This window comes from Pteronotus mesoamericanus, unplaced genomic scaffold (genome assembly GCF_021234165.1).
Source record: "Pteronotus mesoamericanus isolate MK-2021 breed Mesoamerican mustached bat unplaced genomic scaffold, CSHL_Meso_final contig_116, whole genome shotgun sequence".
NCBI lineage: Eukaryota > Metazoa > Chordata > Mammalia > Chiroptera > Mormoopidae > Pteronotus > Pteronotus mesoamericanus.
Genome location: NW_026555027.1, coordinates 41,167,708 through 41,192,664, shown reverse-complemented (window position 1 = coordinate 41,192,664; position 24,957 = coordinate 41,167,708). Strand labels below are relative to the sequence as shown.

The window sequence follows — 24,957 nt, the reverse complement described above, 5'->3', positions numbered from 1 at the left end:
TACTCCTTTTATTTAATTTACCTCAAGGCACCTATTCCAATATGGTAATTAAAATATAAAGATCAATAATCATAAAGTCTGACAATCTGCCATAAAAGATGGGAAGAAATAACATATATGTCACAAGAACAGAAACTTCTCAATTCTTATGTCAACCAGAAAACTTCACAATTCAAAAATAAGAACTTTTTAAATATTAAATATGTTAAATCCAAGAAGAAAACCTTGAAAACCTTATAAAATTATACACTGGCTTGAGATAGACAGCTTCCTATATAACATGTGCATCTGTTTGTGTGTATTAACTTGCTAAACAAGGCAGATACCTATTTATAATAAGACAAAGCATACCTCATGTGAAATCACTGAGGTAATTTCTACTGCCCTTCCAATGCCCCAGAACATTATACAATCAGCTCAAAAAAAATCTAAGGTACTCTTAATTTTCCCATTACCTCCAACTTTATAAACTGAGCATTCTTTACTTAGCAATCTTCAGTTAGCAAAATCAACCATTAGGCAAATACTTAAAAAAACTTAATTATATTTAAAAATATGCCACCACTTTTAAAGTCAAGTAAAAGCCACTAGTTAGGTTTCAAAATAACTCTTTGAACTCTGGACCTCTGAAAACCAACTTTTTATTATAAATCATATATAGTATCTTCTTGAGGCCAGCACTAGACCATATCACTATGTTCTATATCTTCACGTTAGTCTCATAAATTGGCTTGAAAAGCAAACCTCAATGAAACCAAACATATTTTTAAAATAATAAAATTTCAGGGTAAACCATAATTGTCAATATTCAACCATTCCTGACCTGTTGAATGGAAATTATGTATGGTCAAGCTTTAAATAAAGCCTGAAAGAGCTCAATGGAAAGCTCTCTCCTGGATCACTTTTTTCCTAAATTTATTTCTAGTGACCAAATCAAAGTCACCTTTCCCTTCTTCAAAGAGAAGTGGTTCCCAGAACTGCAGAAGACGAGAAGAGTTGCAAGTACAGCACAAAACCGATAACATTATATAAATACAACATGATATATTAGAAAATAACAATCAGGACAAAAACTGAAACTGGTTATCAGCTTCCCAATCTTCAGGCTTTATAAGCTTGGAATGGTTAGCAATAATAACAACAGCAACAGCAGCTGCCACCGCCACCCTGGCTGGTGTGGCTCAGTGGACTGCACACCAGCCTGTGAACCAAAAGGTCACAGGTCAGATTCCAAGCCAGGATCCCAGCTGGGGGCTTATGGGAAGCAAACGATTAATGCATCTCTCACACACTGATGTTTCTCTCCCTCTCTTTCTCCCTCCCTTCCCCTCTCTCTCAAAGTAAATAAAACCTTTAATAATATGAGTTTGGCACAGCCCCTAAAGAAATTGTTATGTTAAACTGAAATAATCTGTTTAAAAAGCCTGTTGCTTATATAGTATATATTCTAGTGCTATACAAGTTGTCAGCTGTTATTATTGCTATGTTATACTGTGACTAGCAAAAAGAAAACAGTAGTGATTTAAATAAAAAATTTAATATACTAAATTTAAAATTAAAATATTAAATAAAAGGTTAATATACTAATCAATGAGGAAACAAATACTTTCATGTGTTAGCAAAATTATGAAGTGGTAATTCAAAAAACATTTATAGAGAACAAAATGGGACATTTTAGTACTACCAAAATTTTAAGTAACATGCTTTATAATTCAGCAACTGAACCACTTAAAACTGTAGTACCAGAAGATAACTTATATAAAAGAGCATTAATTCTGGTCTTTTTTTATAATAGCAAAAAAAAGTCATTCAATTTCAATGTCTTCTAATAATGATACATTTGTACTAAGGAGTATTATGGCGGCATTAGGAAAAATGACATAATCTGTACATTCAGACATGAAAATGTCTATGATATCCTAATTAACTAAAAACAAAAGTCGCAAATATATAATGAATTCCCAATTTTTGTAACAAGAACATATTCTTTACAAATGCAAAAAATAAAATCTGAAGAGACACTCAAACTCTGGTAAATAAGATGTAAACTGGGGTTGGCAACAGGCACACCCACGCTAAGAGGGAAGATTCATATTTTATGTTATACAACACTCTATCATTTCATAACCTTTATTACTTTAAATTTAAAGGGAGTGGGAGGCTTTCAAAAAGTTATTTGGTTCAGCCCTGGCTGGTGTGGCTCAGTGGACTGGGCACTGGCTTGAGAACCAAAGGGTCATTGGTCGGATTCCCAGTCAGGGCACATGCCTGGGTTGTAGGTCAGGTCTCCAGTTGAGGGGCACGTAAGAGGCAACCACACACTGATGTCTCTGCCCCTTTCTTTCTCCTTCCCTCCCTCTCCTCTAAAAATAAATAAAAATCTTTTTTTAAAAAAAGTTATTTGGTTCAAAATATAAAGCCTAACTACTATCATTCCAAAATACTTCACATCATATGAATAGATTCCTAACTACTGGTAGCCAAAAAAATAAAGTAAAATAAATCTAATAAATCCTTAGGTGGCCACTGTAATTTTAAGCCTCTTATGTAAATTTTCAAACTTGTCAAGTGAAAAAAATGACAGTAACATCTTCATTTCAGATGATTCTCACAATTTTAAGGAACAAATTTCACCAAGATTGAACCAAGAAACAAACTGAAAACACCGTAATCATCAATTTCCAGATGGGTCAAAAAATGGTCAAGACCTTCCTCCAGTAAGACTGGGGAAAGCACACTATTAAAAACATCCTCAGTACTCTACCAAGTTTTTCCTTTTATCTGAGCCTTTAAATTACCAGTATGTGTCTGAACAACAATTTAAAAATATGAAAAGCACTATGCCCAGAACTGACTACCACATATTTCTAATTTTAGAATTAAGAATTAAGAAAAAAAAAAAACCTTCTAAAACAAACATTTTTAAAAATGAAAACAAATAGGCTCTTTTATCAATCCTCACAGAAAGGCACTGATCAGAAAAGGACACAATACTTAGAAAAACATTTTCACTGTAGTCTAAAGTCCAAGTGAACATAATACAGTAGTAATCAGCAGCATCACTGCTAAAAATTCACAAGACTCACCAAGTACTCTACTTCACACTCAGGGACACAAACACATACCACAGAGACTAGTCAGGTCTCCTTAAAAGACCTTAGTACCCACATTTGGTCAAGTCAACTATAGAAGAAAAAAGTAAGTAAAGTGAAGGCTGTAACATAATTAGGGAGTAGGCTCATGGTGCCCTGACACAATTAAGTTATGACATGCTTTGATTCAGCAAAAGCAAAAGAGTGCACAGTGAACTTAGAGCAAGTAATTAAAATCTAGCCAGAATTGTTTAATGAAAATGAATTTAGATTGTCAGGACTGTTAAAGCACTACAATTCTTTGGTTTCCTAGCATAATATCTACAATTTTATGGGAACTCAAAACTTACCATTAAAAATGAGAAAGAAGAATGATGGATTAACTAAATGCATTCATTTGCAAAGTGCTCAGAAGAGTGTCTGGCACAGAGTACGTACTGTTCAGTGTTTATAAACACCATCAGATTGCTATTTGATCACTAATGGTATGCTCCCAATTCCCCTCCCTTATCCTACATAAACTAGGTACAAATGAGACTTGAAAATCTACTATTGAGCCTACTCCTTCTGAGAGACTTATTTTTGGCATATCTGACTATCTTGAAAGAATTGTGTCAACTCTTGAAAATCAAAAATCACATTTCCTATTGCAGACTCATTACACCTGTATTTGACAAATTATTTTCTTTCAAGTTTCTTTTACAAAACAGCAGACATGTTTATCAACAACATTAATATATTAAGTCAGACAGACATCCAAGATCAGATCTACTAAATGTGAAAAAAGCAAGATATAAAGAATCAATACAAATGATCTCCTTTTTATTTTTAAAAAGAGGAAAAGGAGAGTGGTTTTTATCTCTGGGCAGTGATTTTTGTTTTTTTCCTGTACTTTAAAAAATTTCCAGATATTTTTAGAATATACAACAAGGCAATTCTAATCACAATATTTCACATTACATACAAACTATATTAATGGTCACTACAATAAAGGATGATAATTAGTATTTTACAAAGATACAGCAGAAAAACCAGACCACCTTAAACTAGAAAAAAAAGGAAAACAGCACTCAACATCATACAGTTAGTTCTCTGTGGCAGATTCTGTGCAAAGCAATTCAAATGCACTATCATCCTTAACCCTCGCATTATTTCATTATTTCCATTTTAGTCATAAAGAAACTCAATCAAGGCACAAGACTAAAAAGAGCAGAGCTAAGACATGAATCCCAGTTCTGTTCCGAAACTCAAGCATTTCTACTTCCACAGCCATTAGCAAGAGAAAGAGAAAATGAATTAGATTTATTTTCCATCACCTAAACAGATTTTCCTAGAAAAATATTTATGTAAAACAAAACAATAAGCACACAAGAAAATAAACTTACAAATACATACCTCTACTTCATCTCCTTCACTAATTTCCTTTTTTATGTCCGGTGGTGGTGGTAATCTGACTTCATTAAATGGAACCTGACGTTCTGGTTGCCAACTGAAGGATTAGAAAAGAAATTAAACATTTCAAAATATGTTATCCTAATACTCCCTAAATATGGAAGCTATAAGCTATATAGTCTGTTTACTGCTGTGTAGTTTTCAAACTAATCATTTAGTTTTCCCTAAAGAAAAACAACTTTCATATTATGTTTTCCAAATAGTTTGTTGAGATAGAACAGACTTTGCATGATTCTTGATGAATAATTAACATCATTGAAAATAATTACATATTATCTGCCAAATTACTCATCCTAAGGAAACAGTACATATCTATATTCTTGAAATGAAATAGGCTACATTCCATAGTAGTTTAGATTAGAAATAATCACATTTACACCACAGTCAAATTAACAGCAGTGGAATCAACTTATTTCAAACACTTTTACAACTATGTAACCTGTCAAATGAACATAATTTCAGAGATTATAAGACAATATAAACTGCGTTAATTCCTTTTTAGTGTACATGTTCAGAATTATAGAAAATTACTCAAATTATTTTGAATAGATAAATTATAAAATTTAATTTTCTCACATAGCATTTATCTTTTCTACAATGAACACAATTAAAACATAGTAAAAGCTTTTAAGGTTTGTACAAATGTGTGTTGAAATTACAAATTTAGCTATTATTTAACTAACATGTTTTGTGTTGCAATTTGTTAATTTGAGCTGATGAATAACTTTTAACTTACAACAGGCCATTCATATGGCTGGGAGATATACCTACACATAAAATGTTCCAATAGCATCTATTTGCAACACATACATACACAGGGAGAGAAGTTTTGAGTGCTTTCTTTTCACCATTACTGTCCAAGTAGCACGTGCTCAAAGACTGAAATCATCACACTTGTTTCTACATAAAACAGCTGTTGGGGAGGTATCTTTTCAGGCAGTTCCAGAAGTCACTTGAAAGTGAAAGTTAAACAGTTCTTTTCTGACCTTCAGTTATACCATTGCTCCTTTATAATGTGTCCTAACCAAGCCCAACATACTGTCTTTCCCACCTGAGAACATTACTTAGCCATTACAGTAGCTATAAAATTGATATTCCTTATTAATATCAAGCAATTAAAAATGGCCTAATACTTTTATGACTACCAGTAGCCACCTGGACGGCCTCCTGTAACATCATTTCAACATTTGCATTTAACAATTAAGCATATTATACCCCTATTTGTGTCATTTATTTCTGCAATAATTACTTAATGATTCATGTTCACACGTGTTGTGGCAAAGAAAAGGGTCTCGAAAAAAGTAATGAGTTAAGTTGTGGGCAGAAAAACGGTGAAGAGTTACCAAACCTATAATTATTTGAACTCCTGAGATGATCAACCATCAAAAAGCCTATCCAAAAGCAAATTCATTTTCCACTGGCAATAGGAAGAACAAAAGCAAACCGTTTGGCTCTACCCATCTTTAAAATTAAGACTTCTTTCAATAAAAAATAACTTACTTGTTCTCAAAAACAACTGTGAGGGAGTCTTCATGAACATCTTTGATAAATCCCTGCAAAAAAGCCAAAAATATTATTAAAGGTATATCAATATTCAATTAAATGCTATGTTAACTATAAAAGGCAGTATTAGAGATACAAAGAAAATGTGGAGTACTGTAAAGAACAGAGCTCAGAATTAGGCAAATCTGGGTTTGATGTCTATCTCCATCATTTGTGAAATGCATGACCTTGGTATTTACTTAACCTCTCTGAACCTCAGCTTCAAACGCCTACCTTGGAAATAGTAAAAAGCCTGAAACATCACAGATATTAGTCAATACTCAAACTAAGTGAGGCAGTATTTAGTACCGTGACTAACAGGTGAGGCTCAAGAGTCAGGCTGCCAAGATTCACATCCCAGGCTCTACCACTTATACATTCCTGAGTGAGGTATCATACCTCATGGAATTATGAGAATCAAGTAAAATAATTAATGTTAACCACAGTACTTAACATGGAAAAAGAACTGAAATATATTATAAATATTAGAAAACCCACTTTTAATTTTTAAAAAAATGACCACATTTTGAATACTAACCTTACCATTAATCTAATCTTATTTTTCCTACAACTTCTCTTCCTTCCTGCTTAAAAAAATTAAGCATTGCCTCAAAACCATTTGGAATGAATATAGATTCTCCTCACCCTGGCCATGTAGTTCAGTAGTTAGAGCATCACCCCACTATGCCAAGGTTATGGGTTCAATCCCCAGTCAGGGCAAATACAATAATCAACCAATGAACGTATCAATAAATGAAACAACATACCGATGTGTCTCTTCCTCTCCCTGCCTTCCTTCCTCTCTCTCAAATCAATAAATCTTTTTAAAAAAATTTTTAGGTTCTCAATAAAAATCAGTAGTCATTTTCTAGCTTTAAAATTAATTACTCTATTTTCATTTGATGAATATAGCTTAAAGAAACCATAAGATCTAACAAACTCAAGAAGGAACAAAGGACGTGGGAGTAGAACAACTGTTGTTCAAATCTTTACCACTACGTAACCTTGAGCAAGGAATCCTTGGCACCTGTATGAATACATTTGACATTAAATGACACTATATTTCTGTCAATCAAACTACAAAGCTCTCAGCTTCAATCAAATGCTTACACACACACTTTGAAACACTAAGTACTTAGTAAATACTTTCCTAAAACAAAGATCACACTAGACTCTATAAAATGCATTAAAAACTAGCTAAATAAACACGCGCACTTTCAGTACCTGGTTAAAACATAGCAGAAGTGATACATCTGTTTACCTTACTTCCCTACCAAAGCCTACTAAACAATACTAGGTTGGCCAAAAAATGTTTTTTCTATACATGACTCTAACAGTGCTTAACTGTCTTTAACTTCATTCAAAATAATTTTGTTAAGACTGCATTGTGACTGCTGTCATATCAGCGCACATCTAAAAAAAAAAACCACCTTATCATAAATAGTGACTTTTTGTGCACCCATTTTTACACTGAAGAAAATATGTAACATTTTCGTCATATCATGCTTTATTATTGAAAGGTAAAAATGCAAATGAAACACAAAAAAGATTTGTGCAGTATATGGAGAAGTTGCTGTGACTGATCGAACATGTTAAAAGTGGTTTAAGTGTCTTAGTACTACTGGCCTTTTGGCCAAATAATTCTTTGCTGTGGGGCTGCTGTCTTGTGCATGGGGAGATGTTTAGCTGCACCTCTGGCCTCTACCCACTAAAAGCCAATTGTGGGGAGGTGGCTGACACACTCAAAATATCGCAATTAATAAAGTTATTGGTGGTAATGAAAAAAGTGTCTTTCCCCGCAACAGACATTTCAGCCAATCCAATACTAAAGGGATTTTTAGGCATAAACCACCCCCCCCCCCAACACACATACAAAGGCAATGAAGAAAAAAAATTGCAAAAACATTTGGGACATTCACAAAACAGATGAATAAGAGTTACTAATCTTTAAAACAGCAAAGCAACAACTACTAATACTTAAATACTACGTCCTAGATATTATTCTAAGTAAACTGGCAAGCCAAAGACTATGAAACAAACTGACAGTGGAAAAACCAAAATGCAAGATGAGCAATACCACCCTAAAAAAGTCTCTGAACTTGGAGAGAAGAGGGTTACAGGCAGGGCTGAAAATAAAATCATTGTATTTTCTTTAATATAGAAATCACCAATCACAGTATGTACGTAGCTTGTTTCTCAGAGCCCTACTAGCATATTTGCTACTCAATTATATGATTTCGTAATTTGACCCTGATCTCTCTCCAGCTGTAAATGCCTATAACCTGATTTATTTGTGTGCTATGGGTCATTTCAATGCAAACATCTCATGTGAGGCCTAAAACTCGAGATACAGCAGATCCTTGAATAGCAATGTTTCATTTTAATGATGAGTGGGAATCCATTCCTGTCCAGGCCCACTCCTGTGTCATGTTACCCTATTCTCCCCTACTTGGGTAGGTTTTCTCCAGGAGCACATGACATGAACTGGCAGGATGAAATAGTCCCAGTCTGAGCAAGTGTGGTGTGAGCGTGCCCTGCGATGATGGAAGGGCATCCTGTCCAGGGCTGGTTCCTGCTTTGCTCCCTGAGCTGCCAGCACAGGCTCCAGCTCCCCAATCCCCCTGCCAACTCTGAAGAAGCAGGTTGGAAAATCATCTTGTTTTTATTAATCTTAAATATCTGTACTGCCTACTTCAAAGTTTAATATTAGAAGTCATTTGACACTTTTGTGATCAGAAATATGCCTTATCAACTTAACTCTTGTTTATATAACGATTAGCTTAAGATAAAATAAGTTTGCTTAAAGTCGCAGTTTCCAAGAACCTATTGATGACAAGTGAAGACTTCCTGTACCTTCAAGAGTGCTATAGTAGCTCCTGTCTTGCAATTCTAAACATGTATTTTTTATTCCTCTCTCTCCTCACAATGCTAAAAATTAAGAACTGCCATTCTAGTCTGATTATCTGGCTATACTGTAATAATGATTTCCTGGTCAACTTCTCTACTTCTAGTTATTCATCCACACATCTACTTTCAGCAATCATTTCTGGTCAGTGCTTTCATAGCTATGTTACCAGCACATCTATCTCTATTATACTTTGCCATTTTTAAGTAATATTTCAGAAACTGAGAATTCTCAAGTTCATGAATATTAGAGTAAAATGTACCTTTGCCATCAGAGGTCAGTCAACTTTAACATTTTCTGGTCCATTACAAAACAACTTTCAGATTTTGGAATGTTTTGGTATGTCAATCTTTATACTTTCTGTATAAATTATATAGTGGATTAATTCAAATCAAAGCTCCAAGTCACTGAGAAATTCTACTCTTCATTGTAAAATCCTTCCCCCCCCCCCAAAATCTAAAAATCAGTGCTTGTATCTCTTTCCACCCCAACCCCAATTTACTTCCAGTACATCAGCTTTGTTTGGGTGCACATTTTTCACAGACTTTAAGGAAAAAGAAACAGCTCTGGACACCTACCGTTGCTGCGTAAGATTAAATGGGTTAGGCACTTGACAATCACAGTCCTTAAATTACGCCTGGACTGTAGTGAACAGTTTGGAAATATGTTCCAATCTCTGAACCCTAGATTCTAATGACAAGGTACTTCTAGTGGCCAGATCTCTATTAAATTGTGTAAATTGTGTCCATTTGATACACAACAAAGTCAATATTTTTCAAGACATTTCTGTACTCCCCAAGTCACCAGAATAATGGCGGGTCCCTTTTTAGTCAAGAGACCAAAATGGAAAGGTTGGGTCTTTGCCAAAATCTGAGTTAAGGGTCACCAAAAAACAATGGCCATATTTGTCTGCACATGGCATAGGGGGGCTTTATGGGGATTTTGTCTCTCTTCCTGCTCTCATTCATCTGGAACCATCTTTTTCAGAACAAAGTTTTTCACATTTCTTTTTCATTTTCCCATATGCATGACCAACAAGGAAGATTCCAAGGCATCTTTATAAAGATGCCTTAATTTGGCTCTTAATTTGTACACAGTCCAGAATATATGTATACTTTAAACTTGTAACAATAACTTAAAATCATAAGTAACAAGACAGTGCAACACATTTTAAGTGTCATCAAAATATCTTAGAACGTTCTCCCAGAAAAAATAAACAGAACAGCATATAGTAAAAATCCAGGAATGTCATAAATTGTATGTAAATGGGAACAGCAGGAATCCCTAAGCAGTGGAAGCACTATTTAAAGAAATAATTTTTCAACTGTAATCTAGCCTAAAATAAAAAATTTTAAAAACTTGAAGATTCAGTAAGTTGGCCAGTTAACCAATAATCAGCTCTTTAGATAAAAAACAATAGGCAGCTGGAACATAAGACAAAAATAATAAAATTTAAAAAACCCCTAGAAATGCCCTCAAGAACCACAAAAACAAGTGCAGAAATCTTTGAAACTTGATTAATAAATAAATATAGATAAAATATATAGGGAAATGTAAACCATATCACTTTCTTAGACAGGGGGTCTTGATAGTGTAAAAATCTCAATACATCCCTAGATTGGATCCCATTACAATACTAACGGAACATACGACTCTGTTGAAGGGAAAGGGGTTTTCTCTTAATAAACCTACACCCAAGTATATCTTAAAAACAAACAAGGAAGAAAAGGGAACTTTTAAATGGTGCTAGGGGTAACTAGAATACACTACAAATACCCAAATATTAAAACTTATTTTAAAGCTACAATAATCAAAACAAAAAAGACTGATTCCAAAAATAGGTCTAAGTCATTTCGGAAATTAAAATAGAGAAAAGAATGGATTATTTTTAAATAGTACTGGGACATTCAGACAATTATTGAGGAATAAGAAAATGAATTTCTTCACCAAAAACCAATGGATGGAAGAGCCAAACTTTTTTAAATCAAAGGATTACAGGAGAGCAAATTAATTATAACCTAGGACCAAGGAAGGCCTTTGTAACTCCCCCCACTCCCAAAAAACCAAAAACTACAAAGCCAGAAACAAGAAGTTTGATAAACTTTTACTACCTAAAAGCTAAACTATGAGAAGCAAACATATCATGTACAAAGAGAAATAAAAAAAGGTGAAACTACAAACAGAGTTAAATTCCCAATTTATAATATCCTCAGGTGAGTTACTAAGAACAAGCTAAACAAGCTGGTAAGAATGGGTATGAACTATGTGAATGGGCAATTCACAAAAAAATAGTTGTGATTTTAATATTCTTTAAAGAGCTACACATTTACTACAATTTGTTTTCAACTTTGCTTTCTCCTCCCACTTTACATACTGTAGATTCTTCCTTTCCAGAATATAAAAAACTTCATTTTGTAAACATGTGCATAGGTGTATGGCAATTTTGAAGTGGGAGCTTAAGTGGCTTGTGGAAAGAATAAGGAGCACAAGGTATCTCCTTAATATAAGGATACATTTTTGAAGCTACAGAACACTACCACTGAAAAACAGGTTTTTCAACTTGGTAAGAGTAGTCGTGGGGAAAGAAATCCTATTGGTTAGGGAAGAAAAATCCTATTGGTTAAACAGAAAACAACATGGCCTAGCGTATTTCAGGAATTCAAAGATAGAAGTATATAGTAAAATATAAGAAATGTATTTATTATGGACTGTGGCTAATGACTCTAAAGATGGACAAAATTTCTTTTAAAGACCTTCCAGGTCCCTCATAGTAGAGAAAAGAAGCTGAAAATATACAAGTCTACATAGCCCCAAAGTTTGTTAAGTACTGAATTAAAACCTCATCTTCTGTTTGGAGGTCTTTTCATTAAATCATTACCAATCAGATGATAAAATGCTTTTGCTAATTCATAGTTTTAAACTTCAAAAGGTTAACTCTGATAGCACTACTAATTTGAAGAAGTATGGTACCTTTCCTTAAAAGCCTATTTAAGGCAAAGTTCCAGAAAAAACATCAAAATCTAGTTCACAACTGGAAAGGCAGCTCTCTGGTCCAAAACATAAACTCAAGTTAAAAATAACATTTTAATATTTAAAGTACTGAACAATTCATCAGAGACTTTGCTTGAGCTGTGGCTCAGAAATCTAGACATGCAGGAATTAAATTCATGAAGAACATATCCTAGTCTAGAAAAATTCCTTTGACTGCAAAGTAACTATCACTTCAAATCCACCTTTTACTTCGGATTTTTTAAAAAATCCGAAAATAGACTGAGCAAGAAAACAGTACACTCGTGCTGAATGGAGGGTGGGTTTTTAATCTCAATCTCAAGTAGCAAAAGCAAGGAATCAAATCTTTAGTTCACATTTATTCTCTTAAGCAAGCAAAAAGTTCTCACGCTCACAACTGATGAAGTATTCTAAAATAATTTAAGGTCCACTCCAGCTTTCATACTTCTGTCAGTTTCTCTTCACTACTATGAAATTTAGAGGTGTTGTTTTTCCATTTATTTGTCACAACAGTGAAATAACTACATTTCTGATTTCTCCTCAAATGTGTTAAAACATTACAGTTGATGGCTTAATTACTGAGGCAAAAGTCATAAAATACTCTGGTCCAAAAATAAGCTGATTAAAATAAATTTCTCGATGTATCAGATTCCATAATCTGAGTTGAGTTTACATTTTCCCCAACCACATCAGGTAAAGTTTACTGCTGTGGATAAGTGTGATTACACAACATAGCCCACGAGAAAGGAAAAATGGCATATTTATGTAAAATCTACCTCAGGTTTTAGTTTACCAAGAACTGCCACAATGGATTTATAACTTGTTATCCTTGATCAACTATCAGTTTATTTACTGATTCATTCTCTGACCCCAGTCTACCTTCCCAGCCCTTCAATTCTAACAATTTAAAATCTCTGAGATTGAGGTGCTTCTTACAACTGATGGCATCTTAGAACAGCTGACAGTCACATGACAGATACAATATAAACATCAAGTATGATCAATCTTGGTTTGCTTGCAATTTTTTTTTGACACATGACTGCAACACCTAGGCATCTCATTCAGCAAACCAATGATGGATCATTTTAGGAAAGACTGAGGTTTCTTACCAGAGGTTGTTTTACTGACACCTCCTAATAAAATCAAGAAAGCATCAACATCAAAGCTTGGACAGTGGGTGAAAATTCTTGAAAGAAAATCCTGGAGACAATAGAGGAAAGCTCTTTTAAAGTATGCTTGCAACATCAGTGCTCTCCCTGGCACTGAGGAAGGTGAGAAGAAACACAATCAACTGACTGTGAAGATGTTGTAACCAATTTAAATTTTATTGGTTTAAATATAAATGTTTATATTTCCCATTTTAAATATGCAGTTTAAAGATGAACTGTGAATAAGTATACAACAAAAATTCTAAAAGATAACTACCATTCAGATTAATTGGCAACTTTTCCTCTTAGTGCCTCTTATAACTGATGTCATTTTAAATACAATGAAATGGTATGGATCTAACTTCCCAAATCAATATATGGAAAAATAACCTATTTCCTGACTCTAAACCCAACTTCCAACTAGAGACATCTCCACCTCTGTCTTACTTTTATACCTCAAATCAACATCTGAACGGTCAGAATCTGTTGCCCTACTTTGCACTCTATAAATGTATAATCCAATTTATAGAATTAAAAAGAGAAAATTGAATACAGCTAAGTCTTTTCTTAAACGGGGTTCTAAAAGAATACAACCCAATCACTGAGGTATTCATTGTTTGTAATAAATTAATTTCTCCCCCATGCATCTAGAATGGAACTAGCTATGCGCCGTCCTTGAAAAATTGAAAGAAAGTGTTTGTTTTGTAATTCAGACGAGAAACTCTATTAGGTTGAGAATGAATACTAACTTAGGGGCTCCCAGATGCAGATGATCATCATAACCTAAGCAATTTTACATCAGTCTCAATTTGCAAATAGTTGATACATCTTAAACTAAGTATTCCCAGGCACTCAAAGATGTGCCAGAAGTACTTAATGCTACTCCTCTTACCCTCCCATAAATACCATGGTAAATCTTCCTGGAGCTTCTATGTCAGGTAATTTCAATACTTTATAATAAAACATTTTGTTTCTGAACTATGTATACAGCTAACAGATATAAAAAAAGAACACATTACAAGCACAAAAAAAGTATTAAGACTGGGCTCAGACCCACCATTTACTATGTGGTAGGTAAAAAAAAAGGGGGGGGGGCATGCACCCATGGGAGATAAGGGAAATAAGGCTCCTAAGTCACTTCATTTGCCCAAAAGCAAGTCACAATGTCCCCCTTCAAGCACTCCATGGTCTTCCCAGAGCACCCCAGAGACTTTCTGGAGCAATTCTCAGGACGGTTTATTGACCCTGAATGAGACTCAGCTTTTTTGGAGTTAGAAATACTCCTTCCATCCCAATCCTAGAAGTGAGGAAGATTAGGCTAAAGAGATTCCCCTATAAGCCCCCCCGCCCCGACAAAAAAAAAGTTTTAAAACAGTGGTTACTTAACACATGGTGCTAACACCACTGCCTATAAATTTTCAAAAATAAGACTTAAATATAAAAGAAATGAATGAGTCTACAAGAAAACCTAAGAAATTTTATGTATAATCTGAACACAGCCTGTCTTAACCAGGACTGGAAACCCTGAAACCGTAACAGGGAAAAAACAGTTCAGTATATTTAATTGATTAATTAATTAATTAATTAATTAAACCTCTGCAGCCACAGATACCAGAAAGTGAACAGATGTGGAGGGGACACTCTTGCAATAAATGACTCTTAAACAATCTCGAAGTGACAAACGACACCCCAATAGGCAAATGGGCAAATGACAGGCAACTTATGGAAAAGCAAATCTAAATAGCCAACAAATATTAAAATTCACCAGTAGGATCTCCAAGTCAAAGTTCCAATGAGATAACCCTTTACATCCAACAAGCAGACAAAAATTAAAGATTATAAAACCCAGTTCTGCCCACGCTATAAAGAGGTAACATTCATCAATAGAGAAGAAAAGTTGTTTAGACCTTTTGGGGGAGGGAAGAAAGTTCCCTCTCACCAGGCTATCTCACTCCGAAACCTATCCAATGGAAACAGATATGTGGAGTAGCAAAACACTGAAAATAAAATGAGTGTCTATTAAATGGGGAATGGCTGGATTGATTTCAAGGTAATGTCTACTGTGAAACATGAAATAAACATTAAAAAAAAAATTACATTCCCAATGAAAATTGCCAAGGTGTAGATTACCTTATTTTTATAGAGCAATATGGAAAAAAAAACCTACATTGGGATCTGACTATTTATCTACATACCATTCTACTAAGTACAGCAGAAAATCAGGTATGATGTATACTTGGCTATAAATGGGTTACTTAAAATGAAATGGGGAAAAGAGGAGATCAAGTGGTGAAAGGAAGCCAAGAGAAAAAAAAGGGAAAAAAGTAAAATACTTAAAATGAAATGGGGAAAAGAGGAGATCAAGTGGTGAAAGGAAGCCAAGAGAAAAAAAAGGGAAAAAAGTAAAATGAAGTTTGTATATACTTATGCATATGTAAAATTATACCTATGTATATGCATATATAAATATTTTTAAAAAGTTGACATTTATCTTACCACTCCCCCTCTCTCTTTACCTGTTCCATCTCTAGGGATCTCAAATCTACTAAGTAACAAACTTGTTTGATGTTTACAATACCTAAAAGACCTAAGTTGTAATTTGATTCTGATAACAAGCACAAACATTCAAAATTGCTACTGCAATCAAAAATGTCTTAACTTCACCAGGTAACTGAGTCAGACTTCCATGCTTATTCCTGTCTTCTCTAGATTATACTTGTATATGGTCTAACCTGTATGGGAAACACATTATGCTGTTCACAGTGCCAGTATGTTTTCCTGATTCACCATGACATATACAGTGGTGCAAAAACAGGGACATGGGAATCTGTTTCTCTGCTGCATGTGGACTGGCTGCCTGGAACTGGTCGCCGTGAACTGGTCTTTCCATGTGATAATAAGCAACTTCCTCCTGTTGGGAAGATTGTGAGTGTTCCCTGTTACTGATAGCTGAATAGAATCCCTCAATATGTTTTCAACTGTTTGGTTGCTATGTGATTAAAAGTACATGCATTTTTTTTGTCAGATGAACACTTCTGTAGGTGTTTCATAAAAAAAATTTTTTAACTATTTTCTCAGCTGTTGTATGCTACCAAATATTGTTTTTCATTTCCTGAAAAAAATGTTACAAAGTCCCATTATAATTATGGATTTTCAAATATACTTCGCAAATCTCTTCAGGAAAAAATGTAAGTTCAAACAATACACTTTTTAAAGACCTACAAAAACATCTACAAACAAATTATTTTTAAATCCATGGACACATTCTACAAATAAAAATGTCTGCAAATTTACTAATTACATTATATATTACAGAAATTATTGCATTATTATGGAGTAAGTTTTATTAAGGAAAAAAGTTATTCAAGGCAAGCATTCAGCAGCATTCATTTGTATTGAACATTTAAGTGTTCTAAATAAAACAGTATCATTTAGAGTATGAGGATTTCATTAGAATGCATAAATATCTACCAGTGCCTGCATACCAGTAATGTTCTTGGCTTGTTAAGTTCACAAGTTTGTAACATCCAACAGTGCTCCTTGAAATGAAAAGACTTAGTGGTTCCAAATGGCCTCCCAAAAACTAGTATAACTTTCCTATTGCAAAGAGTTGAAGTTCCCTATAGTTCTCTCTGTATGCATAAAGTTCTGTTACAATATCTGAGCTTAACCAGAATCTACACATAACCCCTAAAAAAGCCAACCTGTTTGAATCAAAATTAAAAATGACATTTTGTATACATGTGATGTTATACTGTGTAAGATTAACAATAAATCAAAGAGTGTCCAAAAGCCAAGGGTAACTGATTCATTTTTTCATTCAGTATGTACTGAAAGCCTACTACATGCTAAGTGTACTAAGTACACACATCAAGTCACTAGAAAACCTGAGAGTTGAAAATAACCTGAAAAGCTGTAAAAACAAAAAATTGTAACATGGGAAAGAAAGAAGAAAAATTTTAATACGACTAATTATCCCAAAGAAATCTTGCCAAGGGAATGCTTGTTCCTTTGCCAACAATACTCCATCAGTTATTACTGAGAGAGATCTCTATTCATCCCTCCAAAAAAGCTAAGTAAAAAGCACTGAGGCTAGAGTATGAGACAAGTTAAAACACTTAATATTTAACTCAGATTTAATGTTGGTTCAATTTTGCAATCGTTTTTGGTCTCTTTAATGTAAGGACAAATAAATTAAAGGAATTCTCATACATATTTAATGAACACCTTTTTAATGAAGATATGGTCCTAGAAAATTTAACAGCCATCTAAACAGTTTTCTTACTATTTGCTGAACATCTGCCAAAGAATCTTCTAAAACCTTTGATACTCAAAAATATTACGTGGCATAGAGAATATGCTCAATAATACTGCAATAACTATGTATGGTGTTTTATGAGCATTAACCTTACCAAGGACACTGCCATACTTTGCCGTGTACAATGTGCTCTCGTACATAATGAGCACCCACATTTTAGTGCTAATTCCCGCATATAACACACATTATACCTGGGAATTAGTGCTACCCGTGTATAAAGCGCATCCTTATTTCCCCCCAAAAGATTTGGACAAAGAAATACACATTATACCCAGCAAAATGCAGTACTTCATAAGGTATATAAATGTCTACTCACCGTTGTACACCCAAAACTAATATAATATTGTACATCAACTGTAAATGGAAAATAAAATTTCTTTTGAAATTCTGGCACCCTCAAAAGAATATGCTACTGGCATGATTAACCACCACAAAGTGCCACATTATGAGAACAAAAAGGTTCTTACTATATATGCATATATAAACTACTTCAACCATTTCCCAAATACTTTGATCAATATAAAGCTAACGACTGAGCATGACAGAAATGTATGGTTATATCCAGCACGAATTATAACTTGAGCCATGTATCTAGTTTTAAAATTTCTAGTAGTCCTATTAAAATTAGTAAAAACAGGTAAAAATTTAATAACAGTCAAGTCCAAAATATTTCAACATGTAATCAGTATATTTAAATTATGATGTATATGCTTTTTTTCATATTAAGTCCCTGAAATCCAGTATAGATTGTACAATTAAAGAACACCTCAAATCAGACTAGCACATTTCGGCCCCATGGCTAGTGTCTACCAAATTGTAAAGAACAGCTTTTTGTAAAGTGAAGACATGAATCAAATCATTTCTCAAGGAATCCTCCCAGTTCAGTCCTCTTGATTTCCACTGTATTAATTAGTAGAAATTTATAAATAATAATTTGATAAACCATATAACATTTGTACTTCAAAAACAATCACAGCATGATGATTAAGACATCAAGCTCTCTGAAGTCTGAAAAATCAGTCTGAATCTTGAATCAGTCCCCTATTAATTTAATGGACCTAGATGAGCCTCAGCTTCCTCAATTGATGGCAACACTCTCTTCTCCTCATTGTGATTAAAGAGACTAAATGAGATAAATTCCTGTGAAGTACCCGGTAGTCTGCATGCTCAATAAAAAATAGATGTTGTTAGAGGCAGATGTGAACCAAACCTAGCAGATTCATCAGGGGAAAATTGTGTTAGAAGATATCCAACTCTCTCATACTGCAAATGAAAAAAAAATCAAGGTCTTACAACCAGCCAGTACAAGAATTAGGGGTCAGACCATAAAAGGCATATTGCTGTACACACACACACACACACACACACACACACGAAAAAAAAAAACCCAACACACTACTTTGCTACATCCTTAACACTGTGGAAGAGAATTCATTTCTTGAGTTACTTTCCATTCAAGCATCTGCCCTGTGTTCCTAACTATCCTAAAATTTCCTTTGAACAACTTCTAATACTATGCCCAACTAGGCGACTGGAAATGAGAAGCACTGGAATTATATCTCATTTCTGCTACAGTGTAATCCTGGACACGTTAACCATGTTTCCTAAAATGTAAAATGGGGATAATACCACACACTTCATGGAGTCCTTGAGAGAAAATCAGGAAATACAGGTGTAAGTGGCAGAATATCTAGTAGTTATCAAGCACTCATAGAAAAGGCGGCACACAAATAGGATGATGATGGAAATATACTGGTGCAAAAAAATAAAAATAATGGAAAAAAGTATACTTTCTCTAAGTATATAAAACCAAGGCCTTGACAATATTATCTATAGGTCACTGCCTCTACAAAACTAAACAGGACTACAAAACTACAGGAAAAGTACACTTGATTTTTTAAAAAATTGTTAATTGGCCTTTTCACTAAGAGCTTAGTATTTTTACATTTCCTTAATAATTGCATTTTAAAATATGTAAAACTAAAAATTATCTTTAAATTATCTGGAATGGTACGTTTTAAATTTAACAGCGTCCCTAATATTAAGACAGCCACCTTTTCCTCAATTACTAACCTCCACAAAGAAATCAACAATAAACTGTATTAACTTTAAAAAATCAGTACTCTCAAAGCACAATTCCTTTACTATAACTCATCACCACTGGTGATAATAAACCTGCATAACCTACTTGCTACCTAATTGCATTTTAATGTTATATTAAGCTAAGCTAATAAATTTTGGAAATATCATACTTTAAATTTGGTTTTGTAGTTAATTACATAGTCAAAGAAGAACTCACAGAACTCTAAAAGTAATTAGTTCAATCTTCTATAGAGAAGGCCTAATATTTCATTCAACCATCTTAGAAATTACACATTTCCTTGGAACACCAGGGAAACTTTCCTCTACATGAGCCAGAAAGTGAGTGACTTCCAACTTATATTTAAAACTGTTTCTTGCCCATGGCTATGCAAGTTGCCACATTATTACAAAGTTTAATATCAGATACATCTGTTAAAAAGCATTTTAATGACCCCAAATGGGAACTTTTGGGGGGAGGGGTAATGGAAATGTTCTAAAATAAGATTGTGGTAATGATTACACAACTATGTAAATACACTAACAATCGTAGATTGTAAATTCTCTCTCACAGCTTTAAAAAAAAAAAAACTTTAAATGGCTATTAGTATAAACCCCAAAATGCCACGCTCCAGGTAGAAAAGGTTACAAAAGCCAATTTTTATAAAATGGCACCCCCTACTATATGCTTAATTAACATATCTCCCATTCCTTCCAATTCTCATATTTTTATGGGGCTGCAAACAGGAGCATATGAAGTTTTTATCTCTTTATAAGTCCACTGTTAAGTTATAAAAAGCAAGAAGCAGAACATGCTATCAGAAAAAAAAAAGCTACCCTAATTTTTGGTCAAATCTTCAGCTTTTCGGTGGTTCCAATTACTTTGTGGAATGAAGTTTCAGTTCCAGAAGAAAACCTTTAATCAATGTCTACAGAGCACTGCCTCAAGGCATGATGATATTGGCTACTAATCCCATGACTGAAATTCTTCACTGGCAATTCACATTTAGAGCCAAGTATGCATCTGTGCATATGGAGGGAAGGGGAGAAAAGGAAAAGGAAAATCAATCACCTGGTACGTTGTAAACACAAGTGAAAGAAAAATACATCCAAATGTTAGCTGACACCTCATGGAAATTTCTGATAGTTTCCAAAATTTCCTCACTGATCATATATTATTTAAATTAGAAAAAAATTACTGAACACTAAATGAAAGAAGCCAGACTCAAAATACTAAAAGGTATATGATTCCACACAAAGGACATTCTGAAAAATGCAAAACTATGGGAACAGAAAGCACCCTAAGGTCTGACTGGCGGAAAAGAAAGAGGCTACAAAAGGGCATGAGGGAAATTTGGGGGACGGTGGAAGTAGTCTATAAATCTTCATCTTGCTGGTGGTAGTCACAAAACTGTGAGCATCTAGCAAAGCTCATATAATTGTGTATCAAGGTGAAATATTACTATATGCAAATTAATCTCAATTCACATAGTTAAAAATAAAACATTCCCTTGTGTGGTAAATCGATTTTTTCCAAGTGGGCAATTTCATGGGATAAAAAAATACTGGTGACTCTGGACTCTTTCAAACCCCTCATTTCACACAAAGAAAACAGACCCAGACAGGTTTGTTCAGGGTCCACAGCTAGATAATGGTAAGCTTTAGTACAGGCCTAAAATTCCCATTTGCTTAACTTTAAATCCAGGGCTTCTTCCATGTCACCATCCTACAGTTCCAGGATTCTGAAGATCACAGTTTCTATAAAGTACATTTACGAGTCGATTATGGCCAGACATAAAATTCCAAATGTTCAAGTGCAACTATTTTAATACAAAGGAACAGCTAGAGGTCCTTCCCAACCTCTGCTTAAGAACCACCTTACTTTGTAAGGCAACACTGAGTAACGGAGTCAAAGCCTAAGAATAATCAGGCAGATCTGTAGAGTATGGCTAGGAATCAATAGTAAGTTAAAATTCCGAAATGGGGACATTTGATCTGTTGTGACTTGGTTTAAAAAAGAAATACTGGGAAACCAAAGTAAGACTGTAAAGTCTTCACTGAAGCTTCTTCCAATGATGATCTTAAGCAAGTTTTGTAAAAAGGAAATGAAGCCCTGGCCCAGTAGGTTCAGTTGGTTAGAGCATGGTATGGATATCCCAAGATTGTGGTTCAATCCCTGGTCAGGGAATATAAAAGAATGAACCAATGAATGCATAAATAAATGAAATAAATCAATGTTTCTCTCTCTCCCTTCCCTCTCCTCCCCTCAAATAATCAATAAATAAAAAGAAATGAAGACTATCTTGTGTAGCAATCAATATAACTAAGCTAAAAAGAAATGGTACGCTACCATCCACATGCTGCAAAATAATTTAAGACAAAATAATCCTTTTCCATTTTTCCACATGCCAAAACAAAAACAAACAAACAAAAAAACCCCTGCATGCCTCCATTACACAAGAACTGTACAGCCTATTAGTCTTTTCCATGGGTAAGAGAGAGCTGATGCAAAAATGATGAACCTTATTTACCCTTGATAGGAAAAGCATGGTAAGTCCATTCTTGGTGCACTATGTCTCAACTGTGTCTGCAGTCATTGAGAGAAGGCAACTACTAGGTTCAATAAGAATAAAAGTCAATGAATTATCTACTCAAACTTTACTTAAGTCTTTTGACACCAGGTTTTAAACCTAGACTGCTAATACAACCAGTCAGGCATTAAGACTCCTTCCCATCAGACAATCAAGTGTTTTTATCTTAAGTTGACTGCCTTAGGAGATTTAAAGTTGTAAAAAACTTGAGACCATTTAGTCGCCAACTGTGATTTCCCACTATGCTATTACCACGTGACAGTTAACCAAATCCACATAAAGAATCAGTAAACTAGGAAAGGGGGAAAAAAAGCTGAAAATAGTAAATTTTGATCGCCAACTAAAATAAAATCCCGTGGGATAAAAGGTGCGCTGAGATGAAACGTAGTGAAAATTACATTTGGCGTATGCACAATACTCCTGCATTAGGAGAAGGCCCCTTCATAAAAATAGCCAGGACTCTCAAACATTCGAGATGCTGGCTTAGTAAGACTGACTGACAGACAACAGCTGGGGAGATTTTGTATTGATCTTGTTAACATCTTGGCATACTTTGGGAGAAAGGGAGAATCGGGAGAAGAGCCCGTCACAATGGCAGAACTATAAGGACTTCATTTTCAGTTACGTGACCCCCTACCCTGGAAGCCCCTGCTAAATCCCTCTACCGTCGAATTCCTCTTCCGTTTTACACTCCAATCCCACTGTAATGAATCTCCTTCCTCCCGATGGAAACAAACAAAAAACCTCGTCGGCTGGGGGTGGAAGCGCGCGCGGGGGGGGGGGGGGGATAAAACTCGACACCTTCCAAAAACACTGGACAACTGATATAAAGAAACTGGTGACCTCCCTACCTGTCTCCCCGAGCCATTTCACATTTTAAATCGTACTTTAAAGCCTGGAACTCTAGCATATTCTTCCGTAATAGAGGGGGTCAGGCGCCGCCCAATTTCCCAGGCCGCAACAAGATTATCAACCCGCCACATTTCAAGATTTTCTAGTTCTCTCTCTTCGAGCCTAACCCTCAAATAGGTACTCTTCAGACACTAAAGTTTATTTGCCAAAAACTCTAGTACAAAGGTGAATTCCTAAGATTCCGCGACGCACCCCCCAAGGGGATGGGGAGGGGTCAGAGCAGCCGGCCGCGACGCTCCCGCTCGGCCCTGTCCGAGGGGCGGGAGAGCGGCTGTGACCACACAATCCCACCACCTCCTTTCACGACTACCCCACCTCGCGGCGCTCAGGCCTGCTCCAGGGGAGCTCCCCGCCGCCCAGCAGCGACTCGGCTTCTCTTCACCGGCCGGCCAAGGACCACACTAGCACCCAAAAAAAAGGTTCATAAGCAGGAAAATACGAGAGGTGTCCGACGTGTTGTTTCAAAACATAACGGGGCCCGGGCCCCCGGGACCGTTAAACCGCGGGTGGAGGGGGGAAAAGCAAGGAACCCAGCGGCCTTGGCCTTTGGTCTGGCTTCCCTTTTCGACCCCAAACCTCACTCTTCGGAACCAGAAACCCTCCCCGAAACCTGCCCCATGCGCCAGAAAACCCGACAAAGCGGCAAAAGGGTACCTTGTAGAAAGCCCCGTTGGAGCCGCGAACCTCCACCGTCAGCTCCGCCATGTTGGAACCGCAAAGGCCGCTGGGAAGAGATTCTAGAAACTTTCCAACCAGCGGGGAGGAGGGGGGAGGGGCGTGAAGGAGGCGGGGGGAGGGGCAGGGAAACAGGGCGGGGACTGGAAACCCCCGCCCCACAGCCCTGGGGTCTCACCGCACAGCCCCGTCTCTCTCAGTGGGGTACCTCGGCTTTTTACATCACATGTCTTGGGCTCCGCCCGCCGCTGCCCCAGCCCGGTTCTCTTCCCGAAATAATCGCCCGACCTTTGTTGACCTGCGCCTACGTCCCCGCCCCCCCACCCCCAACTCCCGCAGGTTGCCCGCTCCAGTCGGTAAGTTACTCCAGCCAGCCCGGAGTGAACTATCCAAACGACTCCTACCTCTTTTTCATCTTTACTGCACTGCTCTTCGGCATCTTGCCGTAAAACTTTTGGAAGTGTTGGTATGGCTACCTCACTTCCTCACTTAGGAAAGAGCATTTCGGGGCTCCCAGCGACCACTGACACAAACTTTTGAGGGGAGAATGGAGCCTAAAAACGTACATACTTTGTGCTTCCAATTCTTTAGCCTAGCTATTTTTTTTTAAATCGGTGTTCTTCTGAGTCAAATGCCACTGTTCCACACCTCACAGAGTTCGACCGAGCCTTCTCCCCACCTGTTAGAGCTTTAGCTGTTTAAACTTATTTTCAGTTCAACTTAGATGTTTTCACAACCTGCAGCTGAATTTAGTTTACTATCTATTGTTGCAAGTAGTCAGGGAAACATTTAATGGGGCGGGGGGGGGGGGGGTACCACGTTTTCGCCTGGAATGCTTGTCAACTTACACAAGTAGGATCAAAGCTGAATCAGCTCGTTTGGCCTGTCGGAACCTACTCCAATACTGTAAGCACTGTGACGGAGATACTTTGAATATTTTAACAATACTAAAACTTTCCCTAAACAAGACCTTCGGAAAGAATACTATGACCCTTTTCTGTGTATATTGTATTATTATTTTGGGGAAAAAACAAAAACAAAAAAAGGACCTTGCTGGCACTGTATTCTTTCAGATGAACGCCCACTGGCACAGCCTCGCTTGGGGGAAGGGGGGGGCGGCGGTCCTCAAAAAAATGTACATAGCATTTGATCAGCACTTCTTCATCTCCAAAGGCTCTGAAAGAAAATGGTGGTTCAAAAGTGCTCAATATTGTACTGCCATGTACAGAATGTT

At 35.9% G+C, this 24,957-nt stretch overlaps 1 protein-coding gene across 6 annotated transcripts in view; it reads right to left on the bottom strand.

Moving 5' to 3' along the window:
* FXR1 (FMR1 autosomal homolog 1) overlaps positions 1 to 23,796 on the bottom strand; it is a 54,688-nt gene extending 30,892 nt beyond the window's left edge. For all 6 annotated transcript variants that reach the window (XM_054580970.1, XM_054580977.1, XM_054580986.1 and 3 more), the window contains exons 1-3: positions 23,703 to 23,796; positions 6,045 to 6,097; positions 4,488 to 4,581 (exon numbers count right to left, since the gene is read on the bottom strand). In XM_054580970.1, coding sequence (XP_054436945.1) covers positions 4,488 to 4,581; positions 6,045 to 6,097; positions 23,703 to 23,753 — 198 coding nt within the window. In that variant the 5' untranslated portion in view covers positions 23,754 to 23,796. The remainder of the gene's footprint in view (positions 1 to 4,487; positions 4,582 to 6,044; positions 6,098 to 23,702) is intronic.
* Positions 23,797 to 24,957: the final 1,161 nt, after the last annotated feature.